Source organism: Oryza sativa, chromosome 10 (genome assembly GCF_034140825.1).
Source record: "Oryza sativa Japonica Group chromosome 10, ASM3414082v1".
NCBI lineage: Eukaryota > Viridiplantae > Streptophyta > Magnoliopsida > Poales > Poaceae > Oryza > Oryza sativa.
This window is the reverse complement of record NC_089044.1, coordinates 21,246,662-21,268,557: the sequence shown is the minus strand read 5'-3', so window position 1 is coordinate 21,268,557 and position 21,896 is coordinate 21,246,662. Positions and strand designations below refer to the sequence as shown.

Here is a 21,896-nt window from a genome sequence, read left to right as displayed (position 1 = left end):
GCACATTTAATTTCCATGAAACATGTGCAACTCCATTGTACAAAAACATATACATGTTGAAAAAATAACAACTGCACACTACCATTCAAAAGAACACTTAGCATCACTCTTTATTGCCCCCCTTATGTTTTCTTTTTCAGAATAACATCTGCATTTTACATCCGTATGTTGCCTATTTTGTTTCAATTTTATTATAACTATTTAAACGGCATGTGAGAAATGATATAGTTCGCCATTGCAGGCTTAAAATCATTTGTCCAAACATCATATACAATATATGATAATGAGAAAAAAAAGTCTCTGCTACATCAATTTTTTTATTTAAAAGAGGCAGTTGGTGTTGGTGACGATGAGTTTGCCATCATACACTCTCATCACCAACTAAAATACAGGGGCCAATAAAGATTGAGACATACATACCATCCATTCCTGAAGTTACGAAGGAGAGGTAGTAATGCATATATACATTAATTATTTCCATGCAGATTAAATGTTGATAGAAAAATCAAAGATTTTTATAGGATAAATTATGATGACACGAGTCATATACGCTAAATTTGATATGCACTTAGAGAAAAGAGAAATTTTACGGTCCTTGAGAGGTAGTACTGTGCAAATTTCCATTCCTTACTGGAGGTACTAAGAGATAATAAATTTTATATTAGAAAATATTGTATATCCCGTTACCTCCTCAAGAAATGTAAAATCACTCCAGAGAAAACCTAGCTAATTATGTGTCCGTATATAATGATCTATATCATTGTAATATATTTGTTCAATTTCTTATGCAACTATTTAAATAACATGTATTCATCTGGAGCATATGCATCTGGTTGAACAATCTGACGTCTAGGCACGCAATTGAAATAGAAAATTCAGTTTTTATATCACATACTACTAAACAATTTAAATACCAAAATTCAACATTTTCCTTTATTGGAAGAAATGATGTCCCGGTAACAAGGAGATCCGATCGAACGGATGACCCGGAAGAACATCACACTTTTGCAACTTGAAAAATGACAATTGGCCAAAGGCCCAAAGCAGTGACGATGAGATTTGTTTCGGTTCAGCAAAAAGTAATTGAGGTACCGGTACCTTACAGTACTAAATCGTTTCCCATCGATGGACATTGTTAGATTCAACGGTTAGAAACGATTTGGTACCGTGAGGTATCAATACCTTAAGATACTCTTTGTTGGAGCAGAGCAAATCTCGTACCAACTGGGAACTGACCAATACAGTATTGTTTCGGCTTCAGTTGTTCGCAGCGGCAGCCCGCCTCACCCTGACGAACTCGACCAGCTTGTTGTTGTCCGGCATGGCGGCCTTGGCGGCGTCCAGCGCGGCGAAGCGCTCCATCCACGCGTTCAGGAGAGGGCTTCTAGTGGCATCGAAGGTCCTCCTCCCGTGCAGAGCCTCGCCGGCGCGCATCCATCCGATCATGGCGCCGAGCGACACGTCCAGGTACCCGACGGTGTCGCCGCCGAAGAAGGGCTTCCCCTTGGAACACTCCTTGAACGCCGTCTCCAGGTTCGCCACCGCCTCCAACGTCTGCTTCAGCGCCTCCGCCCTCTCCTCCTCCGTCTTGCCCATCGACGACTGCAGCCACGACGGCATCAGCTGCAACGACGACACACGCGAGCACACGCACACAACATCACATCAATCGATGCAAATTCAGATCGATTAACCGAGGCAATTTGACGATTACCTTGTCGTTGATGTAGGCAGCCCAGAAACGAGCAATGGCGCGATCGTAGGAGTCAGATGGGAGGAGCGAGACGCCGGAGTTGGGGAACTCCTCGTCGAGGTACTGCACGATGACCTGCGACTCGCAGATGGGCTTGCCGTTGTGGATGAGCACGGGCACCTTCTTGTGCACCGGGTTGGTGCTGAGAAGCAGCTCGCTCTTGTTGCTGAGGTCCTCCTCGACGTACTCGTAGCTCAGGCCCTTGAAGCTGAGTGCAAGCTTCACTCGGTGAGTGTATGGGCTCACCCACAATCCGAGAAGCTTCAGTTGATCATCTCCTTCTCCAGCCATTCTCTGATTAATCTCTGGCTGAACAGTCGCTCGGTCTCTTGGAATGCGAAGCTTGGAGGTGGTTAAATGGTGTTTTGGCTTGTGTTTTGTTGTGCTAGAACTTGACCGGAGAAAGATCGAATATATATGTTTGTCTGATGGAGGGTAACCAGTAAGCTTCATGCGTGATGGCTACGTGGATTTAAACAACCACATAATGAGAATACGAGATATGTACTGTATTGCTTAATGGACGGCCTGTTGAATGCGTTCGATCACACTGTTGAGTGTTGAGATGTCCTCAAATCCTGTGATCGTCGAATGTAAGTGTGTGTGATGGTGACCGCCTGACTCATGCATCGATGAGTGGTGACAGTATAACAGCATCATTCCACCAGACCACCTACCTAGTAAGTGTGAAATCACAGTGATGACTATATTGCAACAGATAATTAGATAAAATGTTAATAGCAATAGTTTGGTGTTTCGAGGTGCTATGGCAGCTTTGGTTTGACCGGCGTGGAAAGGACTATGAATTTTCGCTTTGAATATGTTTTTTTTCTTTGAATTTTTTTCTTTTTGAAACAAACTGCACAAGACAGTGCGAGTTTCATGTATTTGCTTTGAATGTTGCTTGAGGGTCTGAGGAGCATGGTTGGTGATAAGATCGAAACTAAACCCTAAAGGAATGAGGTTCAGATAGTTAAGAGAAGGACCGGTGCATATAAAATTCAGATTTACGTATGATATGATGTATGTTGTATGTGTATATTGAAAGGGGTCAAATTTAGAGGTAGTCTAAATTTGAGAAGATTGATGAATGAATTGGAATAAATGTGTGAGGGAACGCCAGTAGAATTGAGAGACCTAGCTAATAAATCAAAATTTGGAGAGAGTGCAAAATTAAGAAGATTAGGAAATAGTTAGAATAAATGCGTCAGGGATTTCTAATAGGATTGGTTGTCCTAACTGATGTGGTTGGTTTTGACTATATAAATACTACTAGAAAAAGATAGCAATTACGTACCTAAGATACTTATGTGGAGAAATAGAATGGGTTTTAGAATTTCTACTTTTTCATCTAGAGTTTAGTTGGTGAGATGACATATCACTACTACAAAACGCCGGTTCTTAATAAAAACAAAACTGACACCCAAATATTGTCAGTCGCATGTACCGTTTTTCTTTTATAAAAATCGACACATATAATAACCTTATAGGTGCCGATTTTTTAAATAAAACGACACCCTAAACTGTTGAGCCGAGTCGATCGACCGAGTCCTTTCGTCCTTATCCTCTCCTCACCTTCTCCTCCCCTCCCACGACTCTCTCTCTCTCTCTCAAACTTAAACTCGCCAGTGGAGGTGGCAGTGTGCGTGCTCTCGCGAATCCTAGGTGAGCGACTCCTAGCGGCTCCCACGCGGAACGCGGGCATGTAACGCTCCGCTTTTTGCGTGACGTTAAAAACTAATTCGGCAAAATCCTATTCGCGAAAATTTTCGTTCTTTGTGTGAGAGTCTAAGTTGTGCCAAGGATCTCAATTTAATCCTGTTGTTCCCTCTCATTGAAATCAAAATCCTCCACCTCGAAAATTCCTCTTCCGATTCGAGTCTCCGAAATCAAATTCCGAAAGTCAATCCCTTCCCTTGAATCCTCTCCAAATAATTGTTCCCATTCCCGAAAGTATCAAACTCCCACTTTGTTTCCTTACTCGTCTCCTTGAACCCTTGTGTACAAGTATCAAATTTAGATTCAAATCCCCTTTTTTGAATCCCGTTGGCGACTCCCTCTCATCCAAATCCCAATTCTTGAAGTCAATCTCTCCCTTCCTTGAACTCGTTGCCAAATCTTTCTCCCGATTTCGAGAGAATCGATCCTCATCCAAATCATTTCCTTGACTCCACCCTATGTTCCCGAGAACAAATACCCAAGTATTCCTTTTGAATCTTTTCCATGACTTCTCCTTGAGTTTCCCTTGATACATCCCTAAACCCTCGAGTTCGAATATCAAATTTGAATTCGAATCCAAACCCTAAATCTCTCCAATTCTATCCAAATCAGTTTTCTCTGTGAAAGTCTAGTTTGCCTCCCCCAAGTTCTATGGGCCGAACGCCCCTCCCCAGCCCATTTCCTCCCTCTGCCGTCCTCCTCCCTCCTCTCGCACGTGCGATGCATGCGCGTGAGCCGAGCCGAGAGAGAGTTCTCTCGCTCTCTCGTTCTCTTCCTCTCTCTCGCTGTTTCTCTCTCTCTCGTTCGATCTCCCTCTCCTCGGCGCCGATTTCCCGCCGCCGCCGTTCGAAATCCGGCCGCACCCCCGCGTCGCGCGCGCGCTCGCTCGCGAGGTGGCCGACCGGCCGAACGCCGCCGCCATCAGCCCTTGCGCCGCCGACGCCACGTGCTGCCGCCTTGCCCCCGCTCCATGACAAACTAACTGCCGCCGTCATCGCCGACGTCATCCATGGCCCCCGCCACTCCACGCCGCATCGTCCAAGAATGGGAGAAGCAGCTGCTTCCCCTCTCCTCAATATGGCAAAGGACCAACCCCCTTTCCCCCCTTCTTTTTCCCTTTCCCCGACCACCGCCAGCGTCACCACCTCTGCGCCGCTTGACCGCTCGCACCACCCGCCTCATCTCCTTGACCGCCCCAAGGTTGGTTCTCTCAAACCGACATCGCCACCTATAAAACCCACACCCCCCTCCCATACCTCTCGCTTCCTCTCCTCCATCACACCACTGCCGCCTCGCCGTTCGTCGTCGTTCTCGCCCTCCTCTGCCGTCGTGCGTGTCGGGGAGCTAGCGAGCACGAGGAGTCGATGAGGAGCTCCGCGCCGCCCCCATCCTCGCGCCTCTCCATCTCTTCTTCCCCGGCCACGCCCTCTCGGCGCTGTGCCGCCCCGCCGTCGCGTCCGCCTCGCCGCGACTCCATCCGCGCCGCCGATACCGTTTCCGCACGCCGGTGAGCTCCTCGCCCAAATTCTTGCCATTTGCATCATCTTGGATAAGCCCCGAGCCGTTCGGTTGCTCGCTCGTCCCCCTAAACGTGCCGCCCCGCCGTTGCTCTGCTTCGCCGCCGCCGCGCCCGCCTGTGCGCCGCCATGGGCCCCCTCGCCAATCCCTCGCGCCACCACCGTCCTTGAGCTCCCTAGGACCTCCCCAAACCATTCCCTAGCGCCGTCGCCGCCCGGCACAGCCTCGCCGCCATTGCCGTGTCACACCCTGAAAATTCAAAATATATAAATTGTTGTTTAAATGGAATTTTTAGAATTTATTTTAAAAGCCTAGAAGAGAAGATCTAATTTTAATTAATAAATTCCAATATAAAATGGGGCCAGATAAAATTTCATTAAATACTTTGCTTAATTCTATAATTCCTAGATTTTTCTGGGATTTATTTGAGCTAAGGAAGTATTTTTAATAAATGGAATTGCATTTAAGAAATAATTTAAATTGAAAAAGGTTTTAAAAAGTCTCTTTTGGCTTTGGGCCGAAAGTCGGCCCAAAACCTTTCTCTCTCTCCTCGGCCCAGTCCGGCCCAGTCCGCAGCCCGCGCGCGCCCTCGCTGTCGCTGACAGGTGGGTCCCGCTTGTCAGTCGTCGTCAACCTCCGGCCGCCGCCGCCCGAAACCCTAGTTTCGCGCCGCCGCCGTTCCCTTCAAAATTCGATCGATCCTTTCCGTTTCCGGCCGTCCGTTTTGGATCAAGTCGATCTCGGCCGTCCGTTCGCGTGAACCGTCGCCCATGCGCCCGGTCCACCGAAACCCTAGCCGCTGACGCAATAAATCCTCTTTTCCTTTTGAAAAATAATTCATTATTGCGTCATAATTCAATTAAAATCAATATAAGTGTTTTAATCCGATTAAATCTTCAAAAATTCATAACTAATTCATCTTAGTCGGATTTAGTTGGTTCAAGTCTCTAAATTTTTCTAAAATTGAGATCTACATGTTAAAAATATCCACATGTACTGTTCATGCTTGTTTATGTGCTGTTTTGGTGATTTTGCTCTTTTCTTCTTAGATTCCGTCGTTACCGGAGAGTCCGTTTTTGCAGAAGAAGAATTTGAAGAGTTCCAAGGCCAGCAAGGCAAGTCACACAGATCCCAAACAACCCTTTGAGCATGTTGATCCTATTTAAAGCTATTGTTTCTATTCAATTATTGCATTTATTTTCGAATGTCATTGGGTGGAATTAACCTATTCTTTGTTATAGCCCTTTTGTTCTTGATTACTTTATTCCTTGATACCTTGGGGTAATATAACTTGACTAGTTGAACTTTATATATATTGGTTCAGCTAGATATTAGATATGATTGCTTAGCCATGCTTAGAAATATTAGCACACTATTGGGATAACTTATGACTCACTATTACTTAATGATGGCTTAATGATAGTTCACGATGTTCTATCATGATTGGTTAATTAATTAATGTGCCAACTAAAACCTGATAATGGTGGGTTGTGAGCACATGGTTTTGATGGTCGTGCTCATGACAATTAAGGACTGGTTCACGAGTTTCGGTTGTGAAACATTAACCGTGCCAACCACAAGCCAGCATGGGCAACGGCTTTATCTTTTGTATAGCATGGTTCATTGCGGGGCACCAGACTGAGAAGTGGCGGAGATAAGCCCACGGGGGTCGCTGGGGAGTCTATGCCTTGTTTATAAGGGGGTGATTATGATCCAGGAAAGGTGCGCTGCAGTGGATTGTGTTGTACGAGAGGTATTGTCACAACTCCTTTCCGAGGTACCGTGGTGGTATTGAGGCACATGGTGACATGATGTGGGGTTGTGTCTTGTGGGTACAGTGGTACACCTCTGATCAGAGTAAAACTATTCGAATAGCCGTGCCCGCGGTTATGGGCGGGTCTAACAATATCTTTCGTGATTAGTCTCACCCTTCTCACCATAATAAAAGGTGCTTTAATTGGTAATAATTTGATTAGCTCCTGGTTTGGAGATAGAACTGTGCAGCCGGGATGGTTGTTCAGAATGGTTGGGCCTATACAACAGGGTATGTTGTATAGCGTTGGATTAATATTGTTTAATACTTAACTGTTTTATTAAATTCTGAAATGTTTGCTAAATGCTGCTTTTGCAAATGAAACCCTACTATGCCATCCTTTGGTATCCTTGTGCACTTGCATATTTGCTGCGTGACTTGCTGAGTATGTCATATACTCACCTTGCAATCATTCATCAGAGGAAGAGTTCTACAGTGATGCTGATGGTGTGGAGGATTAGGTGTAGCCTTGGTCAAGCTGCCTGTGGAGTGGAGCCGTCTGCGCCGTTTATCTTTTTCCGCTGCTTAGATCTTTATTGATTGAGAGGAACTATCTACCTCTGTAATGACATTTTATTCGCTTATTAATTAGAGTAATAATTGTACTCTATTATCAATTTGTTATTGTGTGCCTCGGCTGATTCCTGGACGAGGGTTCACACACATGTAAGCGTTTGGAATTTTGGATAGAAATTCCGGGCGTGACATGCCGCCCGCTCTCGGAGACCGCCTCTCGTCGCCGGACCTCCACGGCGCCTCCCCATCCCATCCGACGCCACAAACGGGATCCCTAAGTCCTAGAGATGCTCCCACCCCTTTGAATCGAACTCCCGTTGCCCCGGTGAGATTTCCCCTTCTCTCCGCCGGCGATGGCCGCCGCCGCAATCCACCACCGTCGGCTCCTTTCGCTCCGATTCCTCTCGCTGCCACGCTCCCGGGGATCCCCTTGACCTCCCCCTGGCTGCCCCAAGGCCGCCGGCCTTCTCCTTTGTCTCCGCGTCGTGTCGCCGTTTCCGCCGCCGCATAACAACGCCGCGCGTGCATCGCCGGTGACCATCGGGTCCCGCGTCACCGCGTGCGCATCACGGTCGCGTACCGTTTCGGCTAGGCCCGAGTTTGCGCCCCCTTGTCCCTTCCCTTGCGCGACCACATCCCCGATCCGACAAGCTTGGTCACCGCCGCCAGCCACTGTCGTACCTCCCCTCTCAGATCCGTGCCGTTAAATGGATTCCCCCTGACCTCCTCTAGCTGCCGGCGGTAGCCGCTCGCTCCGGTTAGCCACCGCTCGCCGGAACGCCTCACGCGTTGTCGGCCGTCTGATCCCGGGCGCCTCCTCCTCCTCCTCCTCCCCTTTCACCCCTGCCCGCGTGGCCGACCACGTGGCAGCCACCTCAGCCCTGGGCCCGCTTGACTGGGTCAAGTCGCGCCCAGTCAGCCTCCTCCCTCCGTCTTCCCTCCCGTGCGCGCGGTCCACGGCAAGCCGTGCGGCTGCACGTGGGCCCGCCGCCATCCATCCACCCGGTGCGCCGCGCCCGAACCGCGCGCATCCGAAACCCTAGCGCCCGCCCCCGCGTGCGCCCTCCCCACCGTGAACCCAACCACCGCCATGTGGGTCCCGCGCGGTGGATCGCGTCCACCTGCGTCGGCCTCTCTCTCCCCGCGCCCCCTCTCTTGGGCCGCCCCTCCCGTGCCCGCGCCGGCCCATTAGGTCCGGCCAAGCCGCATAAACCCCTCGGGCCGCGCCTGAGCCGCCCTAGGAAGTCTATATGGCATCCCTCCCTTCTTTTTCAAGGGATTTAATAAACCCTTTTTCCCCTATTCCATAAATCAATTCCTTATTCCCAAAATTCCATAAATCATTTCCTTGGTCCCGCACGTCAGTGACGGTCAATAATATTCTTGAGAATATTATTTCTATAAATTTCATAAATCAATTTCCCCTTGTTCCACAAATATCTTCTTTTGCCCAGAAATTCCAATTAAACTTCCAAAATTCATATCTCTCAATCCGTAGCTCTGATTGACTCCGTTCAACTTCCAGTATTTCCATAAAATTGAGATCTATTCAATGGAACTACTAATTAGTCTAAATAGGATCTTTATTTTGGTCTTTTGTTTAGGTTTTCAATTGTTTGCGTATAGTTGCGGTTACCGGATTTTCGTCGATCGCGGGTTTTCTCGAAGATTCGTGAAGCTTCGTGAAGACCTTGAGCAAGGCAAGTCACCCTTTGACCAATTGCTCCTATAATTGGAAAATCATTATTATTTTGTTTGCAACTTGCATTAGTAGAATCACACACTTAACTTGCTTGGCCTCGGTTTGCGTGCCAAACCGACGGACCTACCCAGTAGTCGCACTAATTCCTGTAGGTTGTTCTACCCTGATTCCTTGTCGTTCCACCTTTGTGGTACTTCGGTATCCGTGTTCTCTGAGTGTGTATACCAACTATTCCACATACACCGTTGTTTGTCGATAATTTGGGAAATGGGTTTGAGAAGCCTTGAAAACCCAACATGTGGCGTTGGTGTGTTTGAAAACAAAATAGACTGTGAAAACTCGCGATGCGGGGGTTGTGCCTATGTGGTACTATCCTGTATTCGCATATAAGGACCGATTCCTGTGGGAAATTCATCCGAGCATATAATAAGTGCGACCACACGGGTGCAATGGGACGCCCCTGGCTGAGTAATTAGCTAATCGGGGGAGCCATGATGCCAAGAGACACGTGGATTCAACGGGGTGGTGTCGGGGAGAACCCTCGGGCTTCCTGGCACAGTATGGTCTGGGACCTAATCTGGTGTTGGTCTGGGACCCCTCTCGTTGGCATATGGTGAACCTGTGTCGACTTTCGAAATGCCTTGTCATGAAAGCCTTAAGGTCTCCCGACGTGGCTGATCTCACGGGTTGGGTGATCCGGGTTAGTAATGTCGTGTGGGTAAAGTGTACCCCCTCTGCAGAGGTTAAATAACTGTTCGAACAGCTGTGCCCGCGGTCAAGGGCGGATGTGAGGTGTTTCCTGTAGCGTAGATTTGTTTGCCTGTGCCTTGTGAAAAGTTGTTCTGGTGTGGGAATCGTTACCAGAATCAGCCTATGTGGCAGATGGATGACCTGAGTGGTCAAGAAATGAATCTGTGTGATTCGGGATGTCTACGGGCATCATAGACTAGGCTTCCTGAGTGGAAGCGGATTGTTGTGCTGCTGGGCAGCTGGACTCTGGGAGTCCGAGAAAATGAAAAAGGCTCTGGGAGCCGATTAATCAAGTGGAATGGCTCTGGGAGCCGAGAAGTAATGATCTGACCTGGGAGGTCGGTACATTACCAATTGAGCTGTTGAAAAACATCTCTCTTAAAGTCGAATCGAGACGCAAGTCTCTTTTCGGCCCAAACTTAGAAAGAAATAAATCACTTAGTGATTTCAAAATGATTTCAAAACAAAAGATTTGCAAAAACAACCTTGCCTCTCTTCCAAGCTTGCATTAAACACCTAAATTCCCGTGACTTGCTGAGTAGGAAAGTACTCACCCTTGCTCTATATAAATATATATAGTTCCTCCGCCCGGAAGTTGAAGATGAAGTAAAGTGAACATTAGGGTTTCGTCCTGGTTCCCAGCCGTCGCCTGTGGTGTTGGGTGTTAGTCCGTTGGTTCCGCTGCTGCCGCTGTTGTTGGTGTTTCCTCGTTCGTGTCGTCGGTTGCAATTTCGGGCTGTTCTGAGCTGCAACCTAAGTTAAGGTAAATAAGTCCTCTATTTATTTTAAGGATTGCAATGATTCATATTTGTCACCGTGGGTACCAGCGCTATGTCCTAGGACTGGTACTGAGATCGTGGTTTCGTAGGAAGCAGTTCGCGCCGTTTTTCCCACGACACGCTCCTGTCAGGTGCCGTTGTACGGCGGTGCCAGATTGGGGTGTGACAGGGCACCATGGCGCAGCATTCACGTCGCACACCGTGCATGAGGTGGGAGGGAGGCAGTGAGGGGCGGAGAGGAGGCGGAGAAGGGAAAGGGGAAGCAGATGCTACAGTTGGTGGGGGTGCTGCTGCATGGTCCGTCAACAAGATCAGGTACCTCGCCGTGTACAACAAGTAGAGCACAACCCCTCCCCCTGGGCCCGCTCACCAGGGCGACGTGACGATGCCGTCTCGAGCTCGATAACCACCAGATCTCGTTGTGTTCCCTTTCCCTTTCCCAATCGTTGCCGCCCATCCCTTCGATGACGATGAGTTTTTTTGTTGGATTTGTTATTTAGTCATGACTTAGAATGTACAACAGGTCTTATTTTTTTAATTTGTGATTCAGCTTGTACATAAGTTTTTTTTGTTCGATTTTTTTTTGGGGTTACGGGGAGCAACTCAATGCATCGGTTGGAATCGAGCCGATGCATGCATTGAGAATTTGAGACTTTTTTTGCCACATGTGTGCCTCAAAGGTGTTTGCTGTGGAACCACACCAATTATCCAAGGTCATTAGTCCTGCCTGAGTGGTACTAGATAGGAAATCCCAGCATCTATGGGCTTGTTCGGCTGCCATACTACAGTAGTTGTGTTGCTGCCTATGTCGTAGTGATTATAGGTGCAATATTGTAGCAGTTGGCTGTGTTGTATCCACATTTATGCATACTTAAATTTCCCAACGAACACCAAAGTGCTTTTCTCTAGTATAGTGGATGAGTAATTGGATACACACTATAAACACTTTGATGTAATAAATACCATCTTTACACAAAGGAAAATGTGGTAATCTCATTCTCTTTCGTGTTCTTCTAGTTTTGCTTAGTTTTTGTTTTAGTTTTATTTGATTTTATATTTCAAAACAGTGACAAAACAATAGAAAAAAGTTCCCTTTTTGTCTTTTATTTGGTGTGAATCTTTATTTGTTCTCCCCTATCACCATCTCTAGTAGGCTTAAGTTTTCAAATTTCAATCCTACATTAGTTAAAGGAATAGAGAATAACATCTATTTTGTGATCTAGCAGTTCAATAGCCCATTGTAGTTCAATCGCTACAGTTGTTTTGTGTGAGAGCTACATTGTCCAGAGGCACTTTTAATGTGGATCCTGCTAGGTTGCTTGTGGGGCTACTTTCTTTTGTTGCATTATTTGTGGGGCTACTTAATTCTAGAACTATCCACACAAAAGGTGTCGTCGGTTGGTGACTCATGTTTGATATGATCGATTGCTTGCATTATGCAATATCATTTATTTTATGACAATACTCTGAACAACAATAGTCGAGCTATCTAGATGTATCGGTTAACAGTGAAATTTGATAAGCCCGGAGTAGTCATCGGCTTAGAGACAGCATTGGCTTCGAAGTCCAGAGATTAGCCGATGAGAGTTGTCAAGTCGTCAGTTGTCGGATTCTTGCTATATTCGGTTAAGAAAATTGATCTACTAAAGGAAGCTTATCCAGAAGAGACCGAGTTCAAAGAGAATGTGGCATGGCAAGTTATCTATTAATTAGGAATAGTTTGTTAGTTTCCTTTTATCTTTAGAAAAGTGTGTTTAGTGTCCTATAAGGACTTTATTTTTTCCTTTTATCTTTAGGAAAGTTTCTTTTTTGTCCGACAAGAACTTGTATCAACCCATGGGTATAAATATGTACACCCGGGGTCTATGTAATCTATCGCTACAATCAATACAATTCAGCGCATCGCCACCTTTTACCTTTTCTACTTTATTTTATCGTCCGGCGGGACTTGGCACCTGACGCGGGGCTGCATCGGTGTTCGATCTCCGGCTAAGGGGTAAGTCCGATGTTCCGCCGGCCTGGGCAATTGTATCGTTTACGTCGGCGTCGTTCAAGGCTGCATCAGTACATTCGACCTCTTGGATTGCTCTGGTTTGGATGATATATTTGCCTACTTATTTATCATATGTCTCTGTTAATATAGTCTTAGCATATCAATTTAGCTCTATCGGCTACTTCTCGTTTTAGGGTTTCTGCCGGTATCGGCTAAATCGCGTTGCTAGATTATATTAGCTTAGACATCTACCACCCTGAAAACTCAGTCAATGGCTTGATTGTCTAGATATTATGTTTTTTTTCATACTTAGTGCTGCATCAGTTAAATTTTATCTACTAAGTCGTGCTTAGAACCATAATCTCTAGCCTACTTTTTGACTGCCAATAAGGGTTTCATCGGGGTTTCAGCCGGTGAGTTATCTGGACGTTGCATCGGCTCATAAGGATTGCATATACATATGAATTGGATTTAGCCAATGACAACAAATGTTTCACCGTTTAATCTAATATTGTGGATTTCATGACATCGGACCTCCAGCCGATGTGTGCTTTAACCTTCGGATCGATGCTGATTTATCATATTATTATTTGCCGATTGATTTATACTGGACTATATTATTGTTATATTTTATTATCAGTAGGCGATTGCCTTTATATCATTATCTACATTGGATATATGGCCGATTGCTTAAACCCTATCGCTATCGGCTGGTATCGGCATCGGCTATTATCGGCTATCGGCTGGAACTACTCCATCGGCTTGTCAGCCGATCGGCTGTTTTGATCTACTATTTGCATATCTTGTTAATTGCAGGATCAAACTGACTGGCACGCTCGCATCTAATCAAGATTTGGATCTGCACAGGAGCTAAGCAGATCTCCCAGGCCGGTGTGTTCGATTTTCTCGTCAACACAGATTGGCACGCCTGGTGGGACCACGAATTTTATATCCACATGTCTGAAGAAGAAGTCAATGCCAAGATCATTCAATCTCGGCTCGGGGGGCAAGCGTATAAGTTTCAGCATGGTGAAGCACATCAGTATTAGCTCATGAAAGCCGATTGCAAGAAGCGAAGGAAGATCGGTTTTGGAGTTATCAAGACAAGAAATTTTGAAGCATGAATTCTCATACTCCAAAACTGGGGGGCATGTGTTAACAGTGAAATTTGGTAAGCCCGGAGTAGTCATTGGCTTCGAAGTCCTTAGATTAGCCGATGAGAGTTGTCAAGTCGTCAGTTGTCGGATTCTTGCTATATTCGGTTAAGGAAATTGATCTACTAAAGGAAGCTTATCAAGAAGAGACCAAGTTCAAAGAGGATGCGGCATGGCAAGTTATCTATTAATTAAGAACAGTTTGTTAGTTTCCTTTTACCGTTAGGAAAGTGTGTTTAGTGTCCTATAAGGACTTTATCTTTTCCTTTTATCTTTAGGAATTTTTCTTTCTTCTCCGACAAGGATTTGTATCAACCCACGGGTATAAATATGTGCACCCGGGACCTATGTAATCTATCTTCACGATCAATACAATTCGGCGCATCGCCACCTTTTACCTTTTCTACTTTATTTTATCGTCCGGCGGGACTTGGCACCCGACGCGGGGCTGCATCGTCTTCGATCTCTGGCGAAGGGATAAGTCCAATGTTCCGCCGGTCCAGGAAATTGTATCATCTACATCAGCGTCGTTCAAGGCTGCATCAATACATTCGACCTCTTGGATTGTTCCGGTTTGGATGATATATTTGTCTACCTATTTATCATATGTCTCTGTTAATCTAGTCTTAGCATATCAATTTACCTCTATCGGCTGCTTCTCGCTTTAGGGTTTCTGCCGGTATCGGCTAAATCGTGTTGCTAGATTAGATTAGCTTAGACATCTACCACCCTGAAAACTCAGTCAACGGCTTGATTGTCTAGATATTATGTTTCTTTTCATACTTAGTGCTGCATCAGTTAAGTTTGATCTACTAAGTCGTGTTTAGAACCATAATCTCTAGCCTACTTTTTGATTGCCAATAAGGGTTTCATCGGGGTTTCAGCCGATGAGTTATCTGGATGTTGCATCGGCTTATAAGGATTGCATACATATTGGATTTAGCTTATCGCAACAAAGGTTTTACTGTTTAATCTAATATTGTGGATTTCATGACATCAGACCTCCAGCCGATGTGTACTTTAACCTTCGGATCGATGCTTATTTATCATATTATTACTAGCCGATTGGTTTATACTGGATTATATTGTTATTTTATTACATCATCATCAGCCGATTGCCTTTATATCATTATCTACATTGGACATATAACCGATTGCTTAAACCCTATCGCTATCTGCTGGCATCGGCATCAGCTATTATCACTATCGGCTGGAACTACTACATCGGCTTGTCAGCCGATCGGCTGTTTTGGTCTACTATTTGCATATCTTGTCAGTTGCAGGATCAAACTGACTGGCACGCCCGCATCTCATCAAGATTTGGACCTGCACAGGAGCTAAGCAGATCTCCCAGGCCGGTGTGTTCGATTTTTTCGTCAACAACTGGAAAAAAAACATTTTTTCAGGCGGACTAAACAAGTTTTTGTAGATGGACAACTGGTCCGCTTACAAATGAACGCCTGCGAAAATAGCTCCCAGCATTAAAAAAAAGGGCAGCCACCGCCCACCGCCGTTTCGACCGGTAGCAGCAGCTTCCTGTTCTCCGTTTTCCTCCCATTCCCCCATCCAATCCAGTTTCCATTCCCCATCAAACCAAATCAAATTCACAAAAGCATCACAAGTTAACATAGAAGAATCATAGTAGTTCACAATCAAATCAAACGCATCACAAATTAACTTTCAAAATCAAAACAAACGCCACCGCCTCCACCATCACAGCCGGTAGCTGCCGCCGCGACCGCCCTCCGTGCCACCGGATCTGGGAGGAGGGAGGGGAGATGCCGCTGCCGCCCTCTGCGCCGCCAGATCTAGGAGGAGGGAGGGAAGACGCTGCAGCCTCCGCCCTCCTCGCCGTCGCAGCCACACACCCCGCCGCCGTCCAACCCGAGCCGCCGGTCACCGGCCTCCCCCCTCCTCCCTCCGGCCAGATCTGGGAGGAAGGGAGGGAGGGGAGCTGTCGGCCGGCGAGCACATACTGCGCCCCGCCGCTGTCCGCCCCACGCCGCCGGCCACCGGCCTCCCCCCTCCCCCCTCCGGCCAGATCTGGGAGGGAGGGAGGCGAACCGTCGCCGGCCAGCGAGCACACGCTACGCCCCGACACGGGTCCGCCCCGCGCCGCTGGCCACCGGCCTCCCCCCTCCTCCCTCCGGCCAGATCTGGGAGGGAGGGAGGGAGGAGAGCCGCCGCTGGCCGTCCCGCGTCCGCTCCTTCCACTGCCCTCGCTGGGGTGCGCCACCACTGCCTTGTAGCCGCCTCCGGCCGACGGCCGGGGAAAGGAGAGGTTAGGGAAGGGGAGAGTAGAGGACAGGTGGAGGGGAGGGGGAACGGGGAACGGGAGAGGAGAGGAGAAATGGGACTTGGAAAAAAAACCGCTCCGATGTCGCCTCTATTTATATTGTACACTAATTTTCGTAGACGGACTATCCGCCTGTGAAAATAAAGGGTATTTGCAGGCGGAATGGTCCGCCTGCAAGACAATAAGCTTCAGCCCGGTTTATATTTTTGTATGCGGTCATTTGGTTTCAATGGTTATGTTCGCCTGTGAAAAAAAAAACCCCACATTTGAAAAATGCATTTTCTAAGTAGTGGTAGGAGTGAAGGACTAATTAAGGAGGACGACCAGTAGAGATAATTCCATTACACGTTGCCGGTGTGTACTTACGAAAACTTAACGACTTCACAATTTTATTGCGTATAGTAGCAAAGTTCACACAGTCGTCACATCGTGTGACAGGACTAGCTACGTACGGTACGGGTGGCACACCAACACCAACTTCATCTCCCCACGAGAGTACCAGACGTGGCCATGCTGGCTCAGTTGGTGGCAGCTGCTGCCCACTCTGCCTGCTTCATCTTGGCGTACTCGGCCAGCCTACCGGTGTCCGGCAACACCGCCTTGGCAGCGTCCAGCGCGGCGAAGCGGTCCAGCCACGCGTCAAGGAGCGGGCTCCGGCTCGCATCGAACAGCCTCATCCCGTGCACGGCTTCACCGACGCGCACAAACCCGATCACGGCGCCGAGCGTGACGTCCACGTACCCGACGGCGTCGCCGCCGAAGAAGGGCTTCCCCTTGGAGCACTCCTTGAACGCCGCCTCCAGGTTCGCCACCGCCGCGAACGTCTCCTTCATCGCCGCCGCCTTCTCCTGCTCCGTCTTGCACATCGACGCCTGCAGCCATGACTTCAACAGCTGCAACAACGATGCACACACAACGCATCAGTTCATCTCGTCATTTTCGATTCGATGCAAATTCAAGACGATTGGGTTGAGGCAATTCGTCGATTACCTTGTCGTCGATGTAGGCGGCCCAGAAGCGAGCGACGGCACGGTCGTAGGGGTCGGATGGGAGGAGAGGAACGCCGGCGTCGGGGAACGCCTCGTCGATGTACTGCACGATGACCTGCGACTCGCAGACGGGCTTGCCGTTGTGGATGAGCACGGGTACCTTCTTGTGCACCGGGTTGGAGGTGAGAAGCAGCTCGCTCTTGTTCTTGAGATCCTCCTCGACGTACTCGTAGCTCAGGCCCTTGAAGCTGAGCGCGAGCTTCGCTCGCAGCGCGAACGGGCTCGCCCACATCCCCAGCAGCTTCAGCTCATCTCCTCCACCGGCCATTGTCTTCCTCTCTGAAGCTCTGAGATGGTTTTGGCTTGAGTTGTCTTTTGCTAGCTAGCTAGCACTTGATCGGAGCACAACACGAACCGTGAATATTTGTATATGCTATAGAAGACTAGTAGTGCGTCACGAGTGATGCTTGATTGCACAATTGAAATAGGGGTTTCCACAACTACTCTTTAACACGTCGAAAGCTCTTTTCAGTGTTCAGATGTATTCAAAAACATGCGATCAGTAACTTTAGTCAAAACATGTGCAGATAAATCAATAATAAACGGATATGGTGACACCGACACGTTTGACCAGGCTGATTGTTTTCAAACTGGAGTACACTTTTTTTTTTCCTGAAAATACTCCAGTCAGCATCTCTGAGACTGTCAAGATGCGTCTTCTACTCTTTCTTGGAGAAGAGGAAGCTTAGGATCTGGGGCATTAAATTAAACAAACCTACAGATCATGGCGCTGCTCCCCGTCATAGTATCGCTTTGCTTTACCAGTTAAAGTACGTTTACTTTGACCTGTGAGTTTTGAGAGCCCAAGAACAAAACCAGTGGCAGTGGATGACATGGACATCGCGGGCACTTGTGGGTGTTTGTGCATTGGGGCACAAGAAATGATTACAAAACCTTAGTAATATTTTTCGCAAATTATTTCACAATTATCCGCATGCATGTATTTTGGCTTTTGGGAATAAGAGAGTGTCACCAGGGGTGGATCCAACGTGGAGTCTCCCCTATACTCATAAGACCCATGGATATCTCCGTAACACCCCCTTCGATTTTTTCACCATAATTGATAAATTAAAGGTTTCTAAATGGTTGGAGATTGAATAAACTATGTAACTGAACTCTTCTAATTTTTTTTCCTGGATCCGGCCCTGAGTATCACTAAAGATGTCAACATACATCCCTAGTGTAAAATTACAAGAAAATATATACCGTCAATATAATATAAATATTTTAAAATTTTGCCACAAGATTAAAAATGTGGTGGTTGGCTTACTTGGCTATGAAGGTGTTGGCGCGCGTGGACTCATGGTGGCTGCTGGCGTCTCATCGTGGTGAAGGATGATGAGGAATAAGGAATGAGATCGATTAGTGAAAACACGTAGTATTGTTTCACACTATATTCTACGAATTTACACCCAATAGTGAAAATATTTTTACCCTTTTAATTTTATACTACAAACTATTTAAGTGAGAGAACAAATCAATCTAAACTCTTGGATTATTTATATTGGTGATATATTTTACCACTATATACTGTAAAAGTTCCCAAAATTAAAGGTACAAGCACCATAGAACATACGATTCATCTGAATAATTAAATGGTATGAGTAGTTGCAATGCTTGGAACAAATTATTCACCGAATTAGTATCACAGATATCTATCAGGATAATTAAGTACTTTAATAAAAAATAAAATTAATAAATAGCTCGTAACAACAAGTGATCTGCTAACACCATATAAGAATTTTTTTTTGAGAAATCATACTTTTAGAAATATGGAGTAAATAAATCGCAACAATGATATGATAAACAAGCTAAAAGGAATGGGGGCGGAATCCACAATATTTGAGATAAAACTTCACCCTATAGGCTCTTTTATAAAGAAAAAAAATGGGTTACGTCCCTGTCTCTGTCGTAGGTACCCAACCAATAAACTTTTGAATGGTAAAAAAAGACAAAGTGATGGAAAAAAAATTCCTACTACACACTGCCGAATTTTCAATGAAGGAAATGGATAAATACAGGAGAACAAAACAACCGTGCAAGTTGCAAAATCTCTGAAGGGCAACAGGGCCAACAGCGAGTAACAGAGAAAACAGAGGACAAGCATCTTCATTTTTTTTTTAATAATAGAATAAAACATTCCGGCCTTTACTTAAAGAGTTATAGTCAATTATTTTAGAACTCACACAGAAAAAAACTTATATAGAAAGTTCACGATAGTATAAACAAAGCTAAGCAAACACAAACTAATAGACACCAACAGAAGAAAAAGATCCCCTAACTACTGAATAAACAGAGGACAAGCATCTTCATGACTTCATTGAATATTCCTTGCATTATTCAGACATAAATCAAGATACTGATACAGAAAAAACACTAAATCAACTAAATCTATTCTTTTCCAACAAGCACATTAGTTTCTCCCAAATAATTTTTCCAACAAGCACATTATTTTCTCCCAAACAATGGGAGTTACCACGACATAACCAAACATATCCATCTTAGTTTTTTGAAGCCGCCGCGGCAGCCGCAGCTGCCTCTGCCAGCCTCATCTTAGCGAACTCGACCACCCCGTCGACATCCGGCAACACCTTCTCGGCGACGTCGAGCTCGCCGAAGCGCTGCGCCCACGCGGCCAAAAGAGGGGCCTTCTCCTCGTCGAAGATCTTGGAGCCAGCGAGCACCTCGGTCGCTTTCACCCACGAGATGAGGCCACCAAGCGCGACGTCCACGATCCCGACTGTGTCGCCGCCGAAGAAGGGCTTCCCCTTGGAGCAATCCTTCAGGGCTCCCTCCAGCGTCTCCACCGCCGCGAGCAGTTGCTTCATCCCCTCCGCCTTCTCCTCCTCCGTCTTGCCTCTGAACGTCGCCACCCATGCCGGAACGAACTGCACGCACGCGCCACCCAACACATCATCGCATCAGTGAGATAAAAACCTCGAGAGAAATGCCCGGGAGTTTTCTGGCTAGTTTCACAAGGTAGTGGGCTAGCCGATTTGGGTTTAGAGCATCATCCTTCGAATTATTTGATATTAGATCATTCCCTAATATTTGTGTTTTGAGATAACAGCTCGAACTGTGACACAAATGAAGGAAAGGTAGCTTAGCTATCCTACCTTGTCGTCGACGTAGGCGACCCAGAAGCGAGCGACGGCGCGCTCGTAGGGGTCGGCGGGGAGCAGGGCGGCGCCGGCGCCGGCGTCGGGGAAGGCCTCGTCGATGTACTGCACGATGATTGACGACTCGCAGACCGGCTTGCCGTTGTGGATGAGCACGGGGATCTTCTTGTGCACCGGGTTGGAGGCGAGGAGGAGCTCGCTCTTGTTGACGAGGTCCTGCTTGACGTACTCGTAGCTGAGGCCCTTGAGGCCGAGCGCGAGCTCAACCCTGGTGACGAATGGGCTTGGCCATTTGCCGAGCAGCATCAGCTCGTCTCCTGATCCGGCCATCTCGCTGGGGTGAGAGAGCGGAACAGAGAATGATTGGATGAACACGCTTTGGATTGTGTTTTGCTGCGTATACTTGGATGCTTGATCAGAGCAGGGTGGTGATGTATATATGGTGCTCCAGATTGAAGTGGAGGGTGGCGGGTGATCGATGCATCATCCATGATGCCTGCGGCGTGCCAATGCATCATCCATGATGTCATCGATGAATGCAGACTGAGATTATTCAGAAACGAATAGATTCTGCTGTTTTGGGAATTAAGTTGACTAGGTTCCATTTTACTACCTCAGGTTCTAAACAAATGATAATGTTGTTGATTTTCTTTTACAGATGTTTCACCATTTATCTTATTAAAAACCTTACATAATTATTATTTATTTTATTATAACTTGCTTTACCATTAAGTGTACTTTACTCATTACTTACATTTTCACATATTTGTGCATAAGTTTTCAATAAGACTAACCGTCAAACATATGTCAAAAAGTAAACGACATCATATATTAAAATTTAGAGGAAGTGTCATTTATGTGGATTCCCCAAAGTTATTAATATATAGTTGGCCACATAATCAAAAGATGAAATTGTCAATAGGTTTGGATCATTTATACTGTGATGCAATACTACAATAGAGATGACTGTAAACTGTAAAGGAACAATCGGTTGATTCACTTTTCCCCAAATTCTCCCATCCGTGTGGTATGGTTTAGCCGAATTTGGGCTGTTTAAAATGCATCTGCATGGGGTACCTAACTCTAATAGGTGGTTTGTACCATGCCGGGATCAGGGTTCAATATTTCGTTTTTGGCATTTGTATCCAGAGGTGGGGTACGGCGAAATTTCCAAAATTTTGAAAAATTTCAGTCCAAAATTATTGGAATTTTGTAACAAAATTTGGTCAAATTTGAAAAAAAAACAAATTCTCAAAAATAAAAAATTATGCTAGAAGATCCTCACCAACTGGGACCTGCACACAATTGTTGTGCCGAACGCGTCTCCCATTGCTCCCCTATCCATGTGGCCCACTTGATGAATTAAAAATGAATTCAAACAATAAGTTTGAAAAAAAAGAAAGAGAATACTAACTAAAAGGAAAAAAAAAGACATATACTCAGAAATATTGTGTGGACACTTTTGATCGGGCTAATTGTTTAATTACAAACTACAACTTACTTATTTTTCTTTCTTTTCTAAAAGCATTTTAGTAAGTAACCGAGAAAGTCATGTCTTCCATCCTTTCTTGGAGAAATAAAAGAGGAAACATAAGAAATGGTGCAATAAGGCCATTTACAGTGGGGGCACATGGCGAGTGCCCATTAGCTCGCCACATCATATCCGTGGCTCCAGCTCAGGCTCTGTCGTGCCATCACAGAGGCACCCATGTCCTGTAGCGGGCACGACTGTCTC

General features: G+C 46.3%; 2 protein-coding genes across 3 annotated transcripts; both read right to left on the bottom strand.

The window, feature by feature from the left end:
• Nucleotides 1-911: 911 nt before the first annotated feature.
• Nucleotides 912-2,179, bottom strand: LOC4349191 (probable glutathione S-transferase GSTU6). 2 transcript variants are annotated; one of them, XM_015758597.3, is made up of 2 exons: nucleotides 1,715-2,179; nucleotides 912-1,623 (listed from the first exon to the last, which is right to left on the bottom strand). In XM_015758597.3, the coding sequence occupies exons 1-2, from the start codon at nucleotides 2,042-2,044 to the stop codon at nucleotides 1,258-1,260; spliced, it is 696 nt and encodes a 231-aa protein (XP_015614083.1). In that variant the 5' UTR covers nucleotides 2,045-2,179; the 3' UTR covers nucleotides 912-1,257. The 2 variants fall into 2 exon arrangements, with proteins under 2 accessions (XP_015614083.1, XP_025876545.2); XM_026020760.2 differs by having other exon boundaries at nucleotides 912-1,602; nucleotides 1,715-2,160.
• A 14,173-nt stretch (nucleotides 2,180-16,352) lies between these two features.
• LOC4349190 (uncharacterized) lies at nucleotides 16,353-20,570 on the bottom strand. Its single transcript, XM_015758237.3, has 4 exons — nucleotides 20,159-20,570; nucleotides 19,547-19,930; nucleotides 16,984-17,364; nucleotides 16,353-16,886 (listed from the first exon to the last, which is right to left on the bottom strand). Exons 1-4 carry the CDS (start codon nucleotides 20,489-20,491, stop codon nucleotides 16,512-16,514), a joined length of 1,473 nt encoding a protein of 490 aa, XP_015613723.1. The 5' UTR covers nucleotides 20,492-20,570; the 3' UTR covers nucleotides 16,353-16,511.
• Nucleotides 20,571-21,896: the final 1,326 nt, after the last annotated feature.

Coding starts and splice junctions, on each gene's coding strand:
- LOC4349191 (XM_015758597.3), bottom strand. CDS start 2,044: ATGGCTGGAGAAGGAGATGATCAACTGAAGCTTCTCGGATTGTGGGTG. Junction 1,624..1,714: donor CTGCCTACATCAACGACAAG/GTAATCGTCAAA, acceptor TCGTCGTTGCAG/CTGATGCCGTCGTGGCTGCA.
- LOC4349190 (XM_015758237.3), bottom strand. CDS start 20,491: ATGGCCGGATCAGGAGACGAGCTGATGCTGCTCGGCAAATGGCCAAGC. Junction 17,365..19,546: donor CCGCGGCGGCTTCAAAAAAC/TAAGATGGATAT, acceptor AGTGCTAGCTAG/CTAGCAAAAGACAACTCAAG. Junction 16,887..16,983: donor CCGCCTACATCGACGACAAG/GTAATCGACGAA, acceptor TCGTTGTTGCAG/CTGTTGAAGTCATGGCTGCA.